This window comes from Ovis canadensis, chromosome 14 (assembly GCF_042477335.2).
Source record: "Ovis canadensis isolate MfBH-ARS-UI-01 breed Bighorn chromosome 14, ARS-UI_OviCan_v2, whole genome shotgun sequence".
In the NCBI taxonomy this organism is placed as follows: domain Eukaryota; kingdom Metazoa; phylum Chordata; class Mammalia; order Artiodactyla; family Bovidae; genus Ovis; species Ovis canadensis.
The window spans coordinates 15,739,879-15,757,139 of record NC_091258.1 but is presented as its reverse complement, the minus strand read 5'-3'; the positions used below and the strand labels follow the sequence as shown (position 1 = coordinate 15,757,139).

The following is a 17,261-nucleotide window of genomic DNA, read 5'->3' as shown; positions in this document are numbered from 1 at the left end:
CTGGGACAGTGGGCTCTGCTCTCGTCCCTCCCCAGGGGCTCCTCAGTGCCCGGGGCCAGGCCTGCCTCTCCCCACCATCTGGTGTGCTGGAGGCTGCAGGCCATGTTTGCGGCTCGAGGACCCTCCCTGCCCAGCCGCCAGGGTCCGTGCCTGGACACCCTGCCCACGGCCTTCTTCCCGCCCAGGACCTGAATGCGGAGGCTCTTGCTCTTGCCACTGCTAACCAAGGCCGGGTCAGGGCTCCTGCTGGCCATGACCCCCCACAGCTGGGTTTCCAGTCTGTGTCTGTGGGCCTGTTCTGGCTGCTGGGGTCAGGGCCTGGGGCTGAAGACCCACACCCAGCCCCTGCTCTGCGTCTGGGGCTCGGGCGCTGCCCAGTAGGCGGGGAAGGGGGCACGCCTGCCTTGTCCCCGCGGGTGGCTCTGGCGCAGGGTCTCACCCGTGCTCCTCACGCTGAGCACTGAAGACCTGAGCCCAGTCCCTGAACTCTCAGCTGTCCTGGGTGACACCGAGGCCAGCTGTTCCGGAGTTCCGTCCGAGATGAGGGTGTGGGGACCCCTGGAAAGGTGAGGGGCTGCCCTCCTGAACCCCCCAGCCCGGAGCAGAGCGGGGGCTTGCCAGGGCCCTGGGCACGGGGCAGCCCTCCTGGGGGCGTCCCAGGGCACAAGTGAGCTGTGGGTGTGGGCTGCGGCGGGGGCACACACACGCTTTGGCTGTATCCGCTGGCCACAGGGTCTCCTTGGGACAAGCAAACAGAATACCCCAGAAATAAACTTGGCCCACATTTGAGACGGCCGTGTATGAAGAGAACCAGTGTTTGCCGAGTGAGTGCCATGTGTGGGGCTCTGTGCTCGGGGCCTGGGTGTGTGTCAGGCAGGGATGGGGGGGTGAGCAAGGCCTGTGAACTTTACGCCCTGGATTTCGTGGACCTGACCAGTGCCCTGGGGCCTCCTGGCTGCACTTTGCCACACAGCTCAGGGCCCCTCTGCCACGTCCTGCCCGCGACGCTGGCAGATCAGGTAATGGCTGCGCACCTCAGTTTCCCTGCCTGTAGGATGGGCGTAGTCCTGGTGTCTCGGGGTGAAGGAGATACTGAGCGTGCAGAAGGGCTGTGTCGTCAGATTGTCACTGTGAGCCTGTCAGTCTCTCAGCCGCCAGGTAGCACCACCCCCGAGTCTGGGTTTGGGGACCCCTAGAGCACACCCAAGACTCCCTGGGGCAGCAGGTGGAGGGCACACCCATCCGACGGGCACCAATCTCCCGGGCGCATGCCCAGTGGCGACCGTGGCCCAGCTGCTCCGCGCCCTGGGCCCGTGGGTCTGGCACACACAACGAGGGCCATTCTCACCCCAGGCCGGCCTGCGGGACAGCCTCTCAGCTCCCCGTGCAACAACCAGGCCGTTGTCCTGGGTGCGCCGATGGCAGGCCGTTGACCAGGGAGTATTGCTTCAGGCTGGGGGTGCCCCTCTGTCCCCTCCCTCTAGGGTGAGGCCGTGTCAGGGGGCCGACCTGGCTTCCTCGGGTGGCTCCCAGGGAGGCCAGGGCACCGCCCCCTCCTGCGCCCGGCAGGTCAGCAGCCCCAGGTTCAGCCCTGCTTGTGCGGGGGTCCCCTGCTGAGAGGGCAGGACCCCCTCCCCCCTGCCGTCCTGGATGCCCAGGTTGGGGGACATGAAGTGGGCAGTGATGAGGGGTGTCGATTGGCACGTCAAGGAGGGCGCACCAGGTGGTGGGTGCCCAGGAGAGAACGTGGTAGTCTTCCGGGGGGTGATGACACCCGAGTGGCATCCTGAAGGAGTAGGATTTAGCGAGGGGCTCCCCAGGTCAGGAGTGAGGGGCCAGAGGTGGCGGCTGCCATCCCCGTGGTGCCTGGATGCGGGTGGGCCCCTGTGCTGTGCCCTCCTGGGGGCCCGGCTGTGCCCCCTGGGGCTTATGAAGCCTGGCAGTGATGGAGGCTGGCGGGCCAGGTGCTGTGCCCTCCTGGGACCCTGGCTGTGCACCCTTGGGGCTCGTGAGGCCTGGCGGTGACAGAGGCTGGCGGGCCAGGTGCTGTGCCCTCCTGGGGGCCTGGCTGTGCACCCTTGGGGCTCGTGAGGCCTGGCGGTGACAGAGGCTGGCGGGCCAGGTGCTATGCTCTCCTGGGGGCCTGGCTGTGCTCCCCTGGGGCTTGTGGGGCTGGTGGGCTGGGTGCTGTGCCCTCCTGGATGCCCAGCTGTGCACCCCTGGGGCTCATGAGGCCCAGCGGTGATGGAGGCTGGCGGGCCAGGTGCTGTGCCCTCCTGGGGGCTCGGCTGTGCGCCCCTGGGGCTTGTGAGGCCCGGCGGTGATGGAGGCTGGCGGGCCGGGTGCTATGCCCTCCCGGGGCCCAGCTGTGTGCCCCTGGGGCTTGTGAGGCCCGGCGGTGATGGAGGCTGGCGGGCCGGGTGCTGTGCCCTCCGGGGGCCCGGCTGTGCGCCCCTGGGGCTTGTGAGGCCCGGCGGTGATGGAGGCTGGCGGGCCGGGTGCTGGGTGGACGGGCCCCTCTTCAGCCTGGAGCAAGGACCCAGGCCTGGGCACACGTCCAGTGCAGGAGTGCTCCGGAGTGGTGGGTCTTGCCTGTTCTCCCACAGCGTGCCATGCTGGACACGCTTGCAGGCCCTCCTGCGTCCTCTTGAGGCGGCCTGCCAGTCCAGGCCGTGACCCTGGTGCCCCGCCCGCCCGCCCCGCATCACGGCCATGCCCCATGTGCCCTCTGTGCACACGCCCTTCCCGCACAGTTTCCTGGCGCCTGGTTTTCGCCCTTCGTGAGTCACCTGAGATGTCCCTCTTAGGGAGGCCCTCAGCCCGGCCTCTGTGAGGTGGCCCTGTCACGGTAGTTTTGCGTCCCACTCTTCGCCCTGTCCTGGCAAACCGTGGTATGTCTTCTTGGTTGAGCTAGGCTTGCACCGCCTTGCTGAGGCTGGCCCAGCACCTGGCCAGGCGAGCCTCTCATTAAACAGAGCAGCGTCCTGGGAAACCAGGCTCGCCCTCTGAATGCAAGGGGTCTGGGTGCTCAGAGAGGCCGCGGGGCCTGCTTGGGGTCCCCAGCAGTGGGCGGAGGGCAGACCCAGGTGGGTCTTGGTGCTGCTGCTCAGACCGGAGAGGGGGGGCATGAGGAGCAGCTGGAGCGGCTGGGAGGCCCCGGGGTGGTGCCCGGCCAGCTGGTGCGCAGCAGTGCCCGGACCGTGGCAAGTCCGCCCCTAGGGCTCGGGGTGGAGCGGGGGGGGCACCAGCTGACGCAGGCTGAGGCGCTCCCAGTACCAGGCGCCTGCTGCTGTGTGCCCACCCAGGAGGCGCTGCGCAGCCCAGCTCGGTCGCCTGCGGGATAGGGCCCAACTGCTCCACGCGCTCACACCGCCTGTGACTGGGCCTCCCTGGGTGCAGTGGCCCAGTAGCTCCCTGGGTGCCCTCCCGGCCCGGGGGAGACTCTCACCCCGTCCCCCTTTCCTGCTGGCCCTGGCCCCGGGTGGAGCTCTCCAGCACCTGAGGCTAGCACTGCCTGAAGCCCCTCTGCTGGCCCTCCACTCCCGGCGGCCCTCCTCCAGGTGGGGGGCGTCTGTGAGGCATGCCCCTGTCTGCACCCGCCCCCTTTGGCTGGAGGGGTTTTCCTGTGACTCACTCTGCTGGCACTTCCTGTGGTCACGGGCAGGGGCTGAGGGGACCCATCCGAGTAGCTCCATGTTCTGGGGTCACTCGCTGAGGGAGGGTGGGCTGGGCGTCACCCCCCCGCCCCCTCCCCTCCCCGACGGAATCAGAGTGTGCTCCGGCGGACTGCAGACCATATTTGGGAAACTTGCTCTTCCTGCAGGCGGCCAGGGCTGGGATCCGGGGATCAGCGAGCTGTGGGGCTCCTCCCAGGCCTCTGCCCTCTGACCCACCTCAGCCTGGGCCATCTCATTCTGCGATGGAGCCCAGGAGGTTGTCAAGACATATGGGTTTTCAGCTCCCAAACGAAAAAGTGCTTATTAAATACAAGTTGCAAGTTTCTGAAAAACAGAAGGAAAAAGCATCCTCTCATCGTCTCAAACATTACCCTCTCCCCATTTTTCAAGTTCAAGTGACTTTTTATTGAGGAATCACATATGCCTCTTGTGTTCATAATTGACCTGGTCTAACAAGCTGCGGACGGTGCCATGTGGGGCCTGAACCCCGGTGCTCCCCTTGGTGCAGGTGGGCCTCCGCTCCACGCCTGGGCTGACCTCCCTGGACCTTGTCCCCGTGGCTTCCAGCTTCCTAGCCTCCGGCTCTGCAGGGTTGCACTCTCTGCCGACACTCTGAGCCTGGAGTCTGAGCGTGCGGTCCTGGTGCTGCCTGCCCAGCCAGCTGCCTTCACACCGTGTCCACCCCCCAGTCCCCAGCGTGCCAGGGCTTGGAGGGGCTCTTTCTGGCCCCTGAGGCCAACGTGGAGGTGGGGAAGACCCCTTCTCTCTTCTCTGCCTGCTGATGAATCCAAGGGACAAGATGCAGGCCCCAGTGGACGCGGGTGGTCCTGCCCCGGATCCCACTGCTGAGGCAGGTCCAGAGTAGGCTCTGACTCTTCAGGCCCCAGGAGATGCAGAGGAGGGGCTGGCGCCCAGCCGGCCTGGCACAATCCTGGTCTCAGGCCTGGCCTTCCTCCTGGCGAGGCCTGGGCCTCTGCTGCGCCCCACCGAGCTCTCCGCCACCCCGGAGGCTGCAGCGGCCCCCGCCCTCTCAGCAGGAGCCAGCTTTGCTCCTGCCCGCTGCCTCCCCCTGCCCGCTGCCTCACCCCTGCCCGCTGCCTCCCTCATGCCTGCTGCCTCGCCCCTGCCCGCCGCCTCCCTCATGCCCACTGCCTCGCCCCTGCCCACGGCCTCACCTCTGCCCGCTGCCTTACCTCTGCCTGCTGCCTTGCCCCTGCCCACGGCCTCGCCCCTGCCCGCTGCCTCCCCCTGCCCGCTGCCTCACCCCTGCCCGCTGCCTCGCCCCTGCCCGCTGCCTCCCCCTGCCCACTGCCTCCCTCATGCCTGCTGCCTCGCCCCTGCCTGCCGCCTCCCTCATGCCCACTGCCTCGCCCCTACCCACGGCCTCACCTCTGCCCGCTGCCTGCTGCCTCCCTCATGCCCACTGCCTCCCTCATGCCCTCTGCCTCCCCCTGCCTGCTGCCTCACCCCTGCCTGCTGCCTCTCTCATGCCTGCTGCCTCGCCCCTGCCCGCCGCCTCCCCCTGCCCGCTGCCATCCTCATGCCTGCAGCCTCTCCCCTGCCTGCTGCCTCCCTCATGCCCACTGCCTCGCCCCTGCCCACGGCCTCACCTCTGCCCGCTGCCTTGCCCCTGCCCACGGCCATGCCCCTGCCCGCTGCCTCCCTCCTGCCTGCTGCCTCCCTCCTGCCCACTGCCTCCCCCTGCCCGCTGCCTCGCCCCTGCCCCCTGCCTCCCTCATGCCTGCTGCCTCTACCCTGCCCGCTGCCTCCCTCCTGCCAGCTGCCTTGCGCCTGCCCGCTGCCTCCCCCTTGCCCGCTGCCTCCCCCTGCCCGCTGCCTCGCCCCTGCCCCCTGCCTCCCTCATGCCTGCTGCCTCTACCCTGCCCGCTGCCTCGCCCCTGCCTGCTGTCTCCCCGCTGCCCGCTGCCTCCCCCTTGCCCGCTGCCTCCCCCTGCCCGCTGCCTCTCTCATGCCCGCTGCCTCGCCCCTGCCCACTGCCTCCCCCTTGCCTGCTGCCTCCCCCTGCCTCACCCCTGCCTGCTGTCTCCCCCTGCCTCACCCCTGCCCATTGCCTCCCCCTGCCCGCTGCCTCGCCCCTGCCTGCTGCCTTCCTCCTGCCCGCTGCGGCTGGTCTGGCCATGGCCCTCCTGCCGGGCCCCTGGGGCACCTCTGGGCCCTCCCCCTGTGCATGCAGTGGGGCCGAGGACTGAAACCAGGCCCTCTTTCTGGTTCTCTGTCTTCAGGGAGGTTCTGGGCCTGTCGGCACGCTGTCTGCCAGGACTGGGGTCCTGTGTGACCCCAAGGCCTGCACAGGCCGCTGGGCCTTGGGGCCTCTGCGTGGAGCATTTTCCCCGCTCCGGGGGCGCTGACTCACAGAGAACAGAGGAGCGCCCCGAGTCAGCGGTTCTGGGGCGGCTGTGAGACCTAAGGGGAATTGCTGGAGTAAAGAGCGGGGCTGGGGGGACGGTGCTGCCCTTCTGCGGCCTTCCTCAGCCTTACGGGAGGCCTTCCCGCTTTGCTGTATTTTCCCCATTCATTCCTGATGCCTGGCTCATTCCTGTCCCTCCTCCGGAGGCACCTGTGCGAATGTAACGTCTCTGGAATCGGTCCTCGGACAAGTGTCTGTGCAAAACGCGTAGAGTTGTTCTGTAGGTGCCCGTGACATCTGCATAAAGTGTTCTGGGCCCTAGAGCGCCTGTCTGCAGCCGTAACTCGCGAGGGCATGGCTGGCGTTCCTCACCAGGCCCTGGGCCGTGCCAGAGCTCAGAGCAGAGTCAAGAGCGTGTCCCGCTTCGCTGGCTGGAGCCCTGGGCGTCTACTGGCCGTCTTGGCCAGTCTGCTCTCCCTTTCAGAGAACTCTTTGCGTTTTGTGGGTTTTCTGTTGGTGTTCTTGCCTTCTCGCTGCTGATGTGTCGGAGCCCCTCCAGACTCCAGGTGTGATCTGCTTGTCACTGGTGGCCTGCCACCCTGTCAGCTTTCTGTGATTCGCCCATCCAGCTGAAACCGGTCACGTCAGTGAGCTTGACTCCCTCTTTGCTCCTGTTGTTGTTACCTTAGATTTGGTGCTTTTGTGGTCCTTTTCCTGGGGGTTTTGTTTTATAATTTTTTCAGCTCAAAGTCCCAGAGATAGTCTCCACAGTGTTTTCTCTGTCACCTCTAAGCTCGTACCTTTCACAGGTGGGTCTTTGTAACGTGAGGCAAGTGTCCAAATGGACCGTTTTTCCCGCGGTGCGTGAGCATGTGGGTTGTGGTCCTGCCCTCGCCATCGCTGCGGGGTTCCCAGTCGTGGTCCGGAGTTGTGGCCTGTCCTCATGGCAGAACACAGTGCCTCTTTGCCTTCCATTTTCAGAACCAACCTGCCTATTTGCCAACCTCTATTTCTCCGCTTAATTCTAGAAAGATTCTTTGTCTTTGATTGACTTCTTCCCTCCCCCCCAAAATTCTGCTGGCATTTTTATTGCAGTTGTAACATTTTAAGTAAGCTTGGCCCAGTTGGTGCGTTTTCTTCCTCCGAGGTCTCCTGGAGTCTGTGCTTGCTTAACTCTTAGATAACTTGCAGCTTTTGTTATCTGCTGATGTCTTTCCCGTGTGGTTGGCCCTTCGTGCTTGTTGGGCTCTTTACACAGACGGCGTGTGCTCTGCAGACGATGACTGCTTTGCCCCTGTGTGTTGCCTGGTCTCTCCCTCCTGGCTGACTGCACGGGCGGGGCAGCAGGCAGAGTGCACCCTGTTCTCTCTGCAGGACGTGGTGGCCATTACTGTCCTGATCGCTGCCTTCCCCAGCCGTGGGTCTAGCCAGTAGCATGACTCCGGGAGTATTTGGTTGGTTTTTTTTTTTTTTCAGTAGCTTGGGTGCCATCCTGGAGTGTGGGTGGAGGCTGCGGTCACGAGGGCTTTGAGGCACTCTGCAGGCGTGTTTGAAGAAGCGCCAGCATCAGCGGGGCTGTTCTGCCAGGGGCGGTGGGCACAGAAGCGCGGGGATCCCGCCAAACCCTGTGTAGTTCGTGCCTCGGTGCCAGAGCCACGTGCCTCCCCAGTCCCGGAGGAGTTGGAAGCCGGGCGGGCCGTGGGCGCCCAGTGCCGCCTCTGCCCTCACTCCCCATGTCCTCTCCCCAGAACGTGTTGGCCAAAGCCCTCTACGACAACGTCGCCGAGTCCCCGGACGAGCTCTCCTTCCGCAAGGGCGACATCATGACGGTGCTGGAGCGGGACACGCAGGGCCTGGGCGGCTGGTGGCTCTGCTCGCTCCACGGCCGGCAAGGCATCGTGCCCGGGAACCGCCTCAAGATCTTGGTGGGCATGCACGACAAGAAGCCGGCTGTGCCGGGTCCACCCCAGCCCAGCCTCCTGGCCCCCGCAGCCCCGTACACGCCCATGGTGCCAGCCACCTTCCCGCCCCAGCCGGACAGCGTCTACCTGGTGCCCACCCCCAGCAAGACTCAGCAAGGCCTCTACCAGGCTCCCGGGCCCAGCCCCCAGTTCCAGTCCCCGCCGGCCAAGCAGACCTCCGCCTTCTCCAAGCAGATGCCTCATCACCCATTCCCCAGCCCAGCCCCCGACCTCTACCAGGTGCCCCCGGGGCCAGGCAGCCCTGCCCAGGACGTCTACCAGGTGCCGCCCTCCATGGACGCACGGCACTGGGAGGGGACGAAGCCACCAGCCAAGGTAAGGCCTCCTGGGAGATCAGGCGGCCCTTCTGGGGGGTCTCGCCCAGGCCTGATTGCTGGACGCAGCAGGGCCCAACCAGTGACCTTTGGGACCACGGGGGTTCCTGTAGCAGCTCCATGTTTGGTCTGGGGCCACGGTGGGAGGTAAGTGCCAAGTGTTCACCTGTCTGCTGGTGTCAGGGTGAGCTGCCCAGGAGGAGACATGGAGCTGGTCTTGGGCCGTGAGGTGTCCTTCAGCTGACAAGCCCCAGTGGGAGGGTGTCCCCGGCAGAGGACGCAGCTTGTCTAAGACTGGCGTGGCAGTTGGAGCTGGCCCAGGAGGCCTGAGAGTAGGCCAGGACCCTGAGCCTGGTACCCTCCTGAGGACAGAGGGTTTGGGGTGGGAGTGACCTGCCCAGTCGTGTCCGGGTAAAGCCATTCTGTGCAGAGGGGAGGGTGCAGGGAGCCCAGGAGAGGGGAGTGGCGGCGCTTGCCGGGGGTAATTGGAGCACGGAGCGCGAGGCCGGAGTGGCCAGGATCCCAGGGGGACGCACTGGCTGGCGGTGATGCTTCTCTGCCCAGTAGCACAGTGGGGGTGAGCGGCGTGGGGCTGGTGGGCACCTCCGAGACTGTCGGAGTCCGCGGCTGCCCCATCTTGCTGCTCTGCCACCTTGCCTGGGGCCCATAGGCCAGGACGGGGCCTGGGGGAGGCCCGCCAACAAGTGCTGGAGTGCCCAAGGGCCCCTCGGTGGTGAGCTCGTCCTCCAGGCACCCGACCATCTCCCGGGCCATGGCAGCGAGCTGCAGAAGCCGCAGGGTGACCTGCCCGTGACTCCTGGACTGAGGGGCGGACACTGCCTGCTAGACCGTATGGTCGCCCTGAGAGGGCCTCTCGCTGTTGCCCACGGGAGGCAGGAACCCAGCACCCTAGCGGCACCCCAACCTGCTCACGCGCCCCTCACCCCCGGGCCATCTGCCGTAGAAGGAGTGGGACTGGAGTGCATGTCTTGCCCAGAGCCGCCCGTCTGAGGACACTCTCCTCACGGCGCTGGGCCTCTGTGCTCTGCCGGCCCAGGGCCGAGATGCCAGCTGGGCAGCAGTCCAGCATGTATGTTGCCCTGGACCTGCCACGGGCAGAGCTTGGCAGCCGGGAGGCCTGGGCGGAGGCCCCTTGTCTCTGCCTGCTCCTTCTGCCGCCTGGCTGGACAGGCTGGGGGCTGGGCTGGGGCGGCCCAGACAGGGACTGCTGCACGGTGGCTTGGGGTGGGGGTGAGGGGGCGGTAACTGGCTGGTGAGCCTGGGGACATGCCAGAGTCACCCGCGCACACCCACACAGCTCCATTCCACACACTCCCCGGGCAGGCACCCTCCCCGCCTGCCCCCTCCTTTCCAAGCCTCTGCAGGCAGGCCTGTCCTGGCACAGCTTTGAAGTCAGACACGGTAGAAGCCCCCACCCCGGAGGTGCAGCGAGGCCCCACTGTGGGCTGTGGGCGTTTAGCTGTGGGTCCTGTTTCCCTCCCATGCACGCGGCTTGCTCGTAGACTGCTCTCTGGGTTCCCCCCAGCTGGCGAGCTCCCCCCGCGTGCCCACTGAGGGGGTTGCCCAGAGCCGGTGTCCCCCGGGGCCCCTGGGCTGGGGGCCCAGGAACCTCACCGTCGCCTGAGAAGCCTCGCTGCTCCTGGCCTGGGCAGCCTCGATTGCATCTGCTTTTACTTCATAGTCGTGAGAGCTGTGCTTGCTTGTCACGGGCAGGTGCGTAATGCATGAGAAGGCCCGGAGAGGAGCTTCCCCAATCGGGACGGGCTCGCTGGGGGATTTCGCCATATTTTGCCTAGTGAACTACTCATCTTTCACAGATTGGTACAGACTTTCGCCTTTGAGGTTATAAATCTGGCATTAGATACCAGAAGCATTTTCTTGGGTCCCTAAGTGTGATTACAACTGCCCCCAGTTTTGCTTGTCGCCCCCTCTTTGGGGGACAGGCTCCAAGGGGCTTCTGATGGCGAGTGTCTCTGTAACAAACTGCAAGACTGTAAACATCCTGCAGTGTTCATCTGTGCCCACATTTCAGGCTGTGCTTTCAGAAGCCTGGGAAACTGAGGCCCCTGGTTCTAGGGCTGGAGGTTGGCTGGACTGAGGGGGACTCTCCCTGCAGAGTGTCGGTAGGGCCTTGGGTCCAGGGAAACAGAAGGTGAGTGATGAGGTGGGCGCCCAGGAACAGCGACCTGCCTGCAGCCTGGAGCAGGGCGGCCTGCATGGCTCGGGGCAGGTCAGGGCCACCTCGGGAGTCAGCACCCTTTGGGGCTGGGGCATGGCTTAGGGAGCCGAGGCCTGGGAGGAGGAGGCCAGTCTTGGGCCTCCTCTGGGTCAGAGCTGCAGACACAGCTCAGCCTCGCTCCTCAGGAGGGGGGAACCCATGTCGGGTCTGGGCCTCTGTCCTTCGACACCCCAGAACAGAAAGCTGAGGCTCTTAGGTAGGGCTGGGGCTGGAGGTGCCAGACAGGCTGGCTTGGGGCGCGTGGGGTGACGCCCATTGCCCAGAACAAGCCCATTGCAAGCTGCCCAGCAGTGGTCGGCTGGGGCAGAAGACAGCAGGGCGCTTGCCGGGTCCCGGGGCCTTGGGAGCCTTCAGCCTCGCTCTGTCTCCTGAAGGCGCACTGCGGCACCTGCCTGGTCCGTGGTGTGGGTGTGTGTCTGGCCGTGGCTGTTGGGTGTGTTTTCTCGGCCTCTGCGTGTCTGTCTGCTGCACCTTGAGGTGTGTGCGTGAGGGAGCGTGTGGGCCGTGTGCTGGGCATTGTGTCTCCTATGCCCGGGGCGCCAGGCCTGCTGATGGGGCCTCAGGTGTGGAGCTGGCAGCCTGTGATTAGGGGCTCCTCTCTGGGGCGTGGGTCTCTCTGACGAGCCCCCACCCCCACCCCACCGTGGCCGCCTGCGCTGCCCTCTAACAGAGACCTCTGTCAGCCGGCATGGCTGCTCCTCGTCCCTGACTCGGCCGCAGGCCCAGTCGGGCCCGCGCCCCCGGCCCTCCCATCAGCGCTGGCGGAGGCGGTGCTGGTGGGCGCGGAGACGCCGGGGCGCACCCCTGGTCCCGCGGTCCCCTTGGGCCTCGCCTCAGGGCCCCGCCGACCCGCCATCTCCCGCCAGCCGCACCCCCCCTCCCCGGCCTGCTGCTGGCCGGGTCCAGCGTCTGAAAATAGCCCTGGAGGAGACTCAAGTCTGGGGCTGGAGGAGAGGGACAGGCTTGGGAAGGGCCGCCCTCTCTGCCGCAGACGCGCCGGGGGCGGGGACACCGCGGGTGAGCCCCGCCCGGCCGCGCCTCCGACCAGCAAGGGCCGCGCTGCTCCGGGGGCGCCCAGCGCGCGCAGGCTGCGGAGCGGGCGCGGGGTTCTGGGGGCGCAGAGCTCTGGGGATGCAAGCCCGGGGCGCAGGGTTTTGGGGGCGCAGGGCTCTTGGGCATGAGCACCGGGGCAGGCCTGCCTCCGCCCCGCAGTTCCCAGGGACGTGTGTGGGGAGCGCCTGAGTCACCGCGTCCCAGACCTCCGTTTGATTAGGGATCAGAAGGGCGTTTTGTCAAGAGGGGTGAGCTGGGAGCCGTGTGGAGGAAGTGTGCCCGTGCCCGGTCAGCAGATCCGGGGCCCACCAGTACCGCAGGGCCGGTGCCCCACAGGGGGGGCTGCCTGCCAGCTCGCCCAGGGAAGAGCACCGGGAGGGGAGACCTCCCGGCCGAGGCCTTGTGCTTTCGGGTGCGTGGAGGCTGGTCTCTGCAGCCCCGGGGGTGTGGTGCTGTGGGAGCAGGGCTCCTGGTTCCGGTCTCCTTCCTTCCTCACACCCACACACAACTTGCCAGAACAGCCTCTGTCCTGCTGTTTGCAGTAGAACTGGCTCTGGGCGCTGGAAGTTCTCAGTGGCCCCTTCCCAGGAGTACCCCAGGGGTGTGGGGGACAAGGAGGGTGGGGAGGCCCCAGGCCCTGACCCCCAGGATCCCCTGCAGGCCCCCTCCTCCTCCCGCCTGGCACCATCCCCCCTCATTGTCTGGAGCCGGAAAGTGGCTGCCGGGCCCTCTGGTGGGGACAGCCCTGCAGGCAGGCCGCCCTGTGGACAGCACTGCTGTGAGGCACCATCGGCAGGGGCACCCCGGGCAGGGGCGGCCCCCTCCTCAGCCCACATGTAGGTGCCTCTGGAGCCTTGTGAGTCACTGGGCTGTGGACTCCTCTCCTGTGTCCTGCCACACCAGATGGCTGTCAGCCAACAGTGGGGTCCTTGTAGTCCTCGCGCGCTGCTTCATTGACGGGAAGGCAAGGACTACGAGGGACGTGCACACCCTCTGCTCTGGGGGCCCCTCGCGTGTGTTCTGCTCACGTCAGGCGGTGGCATCTCCCTGAGGGGGTCATGGAGGCTGGTCTCCAGGGCTGGAGGTGACGGGTGGCTGTCTGCCCGCAGGTGGTAGTGCCCACCCGTGTGGGGCAGGGCTACGTGTTCGAGGCCCCCCCTCCCGAGCAGGACGAGTATGACATCCCGCGCCACCTGCTGGCCCCCGGGCCCCAGGACATCTACGACGTGCCCCCCGTGCGTGGGCTGCTGCCTGGCCAGTGCAGCCAGGAGGTGGGTGTCTGGGCTGGTGGCGGGGTCCCGTCCTCCCCCTGCCCGGGGTGCTGTGCTGTCCAGGCCCGGCCGGGGAGGCCCTGGGGTGCAGCTTGGGGTCCACCTCCCTGCCCTCAGGTGGCCCTGGCCCCTGCATTACTGCACCTCTCCTGCCCTCAGGTATACGACACACCCCCCATGGCTGTCAAGGGTCCCAATGGCCGGGACCCCTCGCTGGATGTGTACGACGTGCCCCCCAGTGTGGAGAAGGGCCTGCTGCCGGCCAGCCACCACGCGGTGAGCATGGAGGGTTTGCTGCAGCTGCACAGGGTGCTGGGTGTGACTGTGTGCGCCCTGCGGCGGGGGCCTGCAGAGCAGGGGCTCCAGAGACCTGCCTCCAGGACCTCTGTGACGGGGGTGGAAACCAGCCGCCCCTCCGAGCCTCGGCTTCCTCATCAGGGAAGGGGTCCTTCCTCTGCAGGGCGTTCTCCAGGAGGTTCTTGAGAGGGTCACATGGGATGGCAGGGGGACCACAGCATGCACCGTCCAAACGGGGATTCTTCTCAGAGTGCGAGGAGGAGGATGAATAATTAGAAGGGGCCTCGGGCTTGAACCAGGACTGTCCTGGGCAAACCAGGGCATCAGCACCCTGAGTACAGCACGCAGGTGGCTCAGCCACCTACTAATATCTGCCGTAAAGAACCCGCCTGCCAATACAGGAGACGTAAGAGGTGCAGGTTGGATACCTGGGTCAGGAAGATCCCCTGGAGGAGGGCATGGCAACCCACTCGAGTATTCTTGCCTGGAGAATCCCAGGGACAGAGGAGCCTAGAGGGCTACAGTCCATGGGGTCACAAAGAGTCGGATACGACCAAGAGACAAAGAGTAGAGATAGAGTAGAAAATACCCCCGTGGTGGTGGTACTGAAGGTCGGGGTGGTAGTGGTGTGATAGCTGACCTCTCCCTGCGTGTTTGCAGTTATACAGAGAATTAAATCGTGTAGTCCTCACAATAAACCCGTGAGGGCGTTCTCTCCTAGGCCAGCGTACAGGCACAGAGAGGTGCACCCAGCGCCTGAGGTCACACAGCTAGTAAGCGGTGGGGCCGGGATTTTGAGCTCTGGTCTGGCCCCAGAGTCGAGCTCTGAAGCATAACCTGCAGGAAGAATTGCGGCGCTCGAGCGCAGGGCTGTGTGTGCACAGATGCCTGGGTCCACCCGTAGGTCCGGGGTGGGGGGTGGGGCGGGGGGGGGCAGGTGGACGGGCAGCCGTGACCGCTTCTCGGCCCCCAGGTGTACGATGTCCCTCCCTCGGTGAGCAAGGACGTGCCCGACGGCCCCCTGCTGCGTGAGGAGACCTACGACGTGCCCCCCGCCTTCGCCAAGGCCAAGCCCTTCGACCCAACCCGCCACCCGCTGGTCCTAGCCGCGCCCCCTCCGGACTCCCCGCCGCCCGAGGAGGTGTACGACGTGCCGCCCCCGGCCCCCGACCTCTACGACGTGCCCCCAGGCTTGCGGCGGCCCGGCCCCGGCGCCCTCTACGACGTGCCCCGGGAGCGGCTCCTGCCCCCTGAGGCGGCCAGCAGCGGCGCGGCAGACGCCGGCGTGTACTCGGTGCCTCCTGCGGCCGAGCGGGAGGCCCCGGCCGATGCCAAGCGCCTGTCGGCCTCGAGCACCGGCAGCACCCGCAGCAGCCAGTCGGCCTCCTCCCTGGAGGCGGCGGTGCCGGGCCGTGAGCCCCTGGAGCTGGAGGTGGCCGTGGAGGCCCTGACCCGCCTGCAGCAGGGCGTGAGTGCCACCGTGGCCCACCTCTTGGACCTGGCAGGCAGCGCAGGCGGGTGCGGGGGCCGGCGCGGGCCCCCCGAGCCTCAGGAGCCTCCAGCTGTGGACCTGCGGGCCGCCGTGGCCGCCGTCCACGCAGCCGTCCACGAGCTGCTGGAGTTCGCCCGCAGCGCGGTGGGCAACGCCACGCACACCTCCGACCGCACGCTGCACGCCAAGCTGAGCCGGCAGCTGCAGAAGATGGAGGATGTGTACCAGACGCTGGTGGCCCACGGCCAGGCCCTCGAGAGCGGCCGGGGAGGCCTGGGCGCCACCCCCGAAGACCTGGACCGCCTGGTGGCCTGCTCGCGGGCGGTGCCCGAGGACGCCAAGCAGCTGGCCTCCTTCCTGCATGGCAACGCCTCGCTGCTCTTCAGACGGACCAAGGCCTCTGTCCCAGGGCCGGAGGGGGGTGGCCCCCTGCACCCCACCCCCGCCGACAAGGCCAGCAGCATCCAGTCCCGGCCCCTGCCCTCGCCCCCCAAGTTCGCCTCCCAGGACTCTCCTGACGGGCAGTACGAGAGCGGCGAGGGGGGCTGGATGGAGGACTATGACTACGTGCACCTGCAGGTGGGTGCGCCCGGCCTGGGGAGGGCCCTGACCCCCAGCAGGCTTTCACGGCCGGGGCAGGCATGGGGCCCGGCCAGGTCTTGGTGAGCCCCTGGGCCCTTCTCTTTTTCCAGGCCAGCCGGGCCCCTGGAGTCCCACCCTCCCTGTCTCAGGCCCTTGGACCCATGTGGCCGCACCATCAGGGGTCCTGCAGCGCCCCCCAGGGATGGCTGCCAGTCACCTGCAAGGGCAGGGCTTGTCTGGCGCCTGCGCCTTGTCCTGTTTGGGGAGGTGAATCCTGAAGTGCAAGCAAAAGCAAAGATCCTAGCAGGAGAGGGAGAACAGCGAAGTGACGGACAGTGGGCCCGGCTGGGCCTTTGAATGGAGGCCCGGGTGCTGGCCGAGTGGGCGTCCCAGGGACAGCGATCAGGGGTGGGCGGGCAGACCCTGTACCCCAGGGGGCGGCCTGGACGTGATTCCCGCCGTGGGGGCAGGGCGGGGTGGCGGAGCCTGACCGCGTGGTTGGGCGCCCGCCCCGTCCTCACCCCAAGCTGGCGCGTGGCCGCCTGGCGGGTACCGGTCTGAGGGCTGGAGCTGAAGGAGGCCCAAGGCCCTGCTGCGGAGCCCCGAGCCCCGCCCTCCGCTCGTGGCCGCAGCGCCCCCGGTGGCCGCTGGCCTCGCTGCACCCCCTGGCCTGGGCGCTGTGGCTCAGCTCCATCCTGTGTCTCCCCTGCAGGGGAAGGAAGAGTTCGAGAAGACCCAGAAGGAGCTGCTGGAAAAGGGCAGCATCACGCGGCAGGGAAAGGGCCAGCTGGAGCTGCAGCAGGTGAGGGCGCCCAGGCTCGCAGCCTCTCCTGGCACTGTCGTCTTGAGAGTCTGTTCTGCTAGCTGACCCTCCGGGGCTCCCCAGACCCTCCCCACTCTGCTCTCCCGCAAAGCTGTCCCCATGTGTTAGCAGGATTTGTGTAGGTTATTGTCAGTCATCGTGGCAGGTATCTTAGCACACGCAGAGAAGTGTGAAAGCAAAAAAGAAGCCACTCACCCTCAGGGGCAGTCACCATGCTCTGGGGCTGGTTTCCATTCCTGCTCCGGCCTTGGAAGGGTCCGCCATCCGTGGCTTGAGACGTGAATGAAAACAGTTACATCTGCTTTCATCTCAGGACGTTTCCGTGGCATTAAATATTGACCATAAATTGTTTTTAAAGTTAACCTACATCAGTTATAGTTGAATGTTTGCTTTGTACCCAGTTTTTCTTATTGTGAAAAACACTGCTGTGTTTATCTGAGGACATAGAATTTTCCTCATTTTTGGCTTGTTTCCATAGAATAGGAAAGGGATTTGTTTTCAGGGAGTTTTATTCTGATTATGGAGATTTTAAAAATTAAAATACAGTCTGGTAAAAAATCAACACAGAAAGTATCCCCCAGAAAGTTTCCCTCACTTCCCATTCCTTGAGCATGGGGAAGGGTGGTCTAGGAGAGAGCCCACCAGGTTCACCCTGAGACTGGGGACTTGGGGTGTGGTTTTCAAAGCCACGTTTCCCCAGCTGCAAAGTAGGGGACATAGTTGTACCCATCTTGGGGTCAGTGTGAGAATTCAATGAGTAAACAATGTATAATGCTTGGGAGGTGCTGAGCACACAGAACATGTGCAGCCGAGGTACAGATGCTAATGACTGGCTCTGAAGGTGATCGCCACTGACTTAGAAATGGACGTACGCTTTGTCTTCTCTGCCTTCTGCTCCACTCTGGCAGCATTTACCTAACCAGAGAGAACCAAGTGAGTTTCACCAAGTAGCCAGCTAAGAGGGAAAGTCAGGGTTCCAAGTGCTAGGAAGGATCAGTGTCACGCTGGTTTGCTAATTAAATAAAGCCTGAAACCTGAGTCTATGCAGGGCTGGTCACAGCCACCCAGTCAGAACCAGCTTGGGGTGAGGACTTGTCAGTCCACACTGCTAACATCCAGGCCAGAGCTGCTGCTGGTGGGGA

General features: G+C 65.7%; 1 protein-coding gene across 6 annotated transcripts in view; it reads left to right on the top strand.

Annotated features, from left to right (window-relative positions):
• Positions 1-17,261, top strand: part of BCAR1 (BCAR1 scaffold protein, Cas family member) — a 33,888-nt gene that overhangs the window by 14,358 nt on the left and 2,269 nt on the right. For 5 of the 6 annotated variants that reach the window (XM_069552371.1, XM_069552370.1, XM_069552374.1 and 2 more), the window contains 5 exons: positions 7,794-8,342; positions 12,764-12,925; positions 13,085-13,201; positions 14,196-15,293; positions 16,009-16,098. In XM_069552371.1, coding sequence (XP_069408472.1) covers positions 7,794-8,342; positions 12,764-12,925; positions 13,085-13,201; positions 14,196-15,293; positions 16,009-16,098 — 2,016 coding nt within the window. Of the gene's footprint in view, positions 1-7,419; positions 7,500-7,793; positions 8,343-12,763; positions 12,926-13,084; positions 13,202-14,195; positions 15,294-16,008; positions 16,099-17,261 lie in introns of all 6 variants that reach the window. The other variant, XM_069552372.1, reaches the window with a different exon arrangement.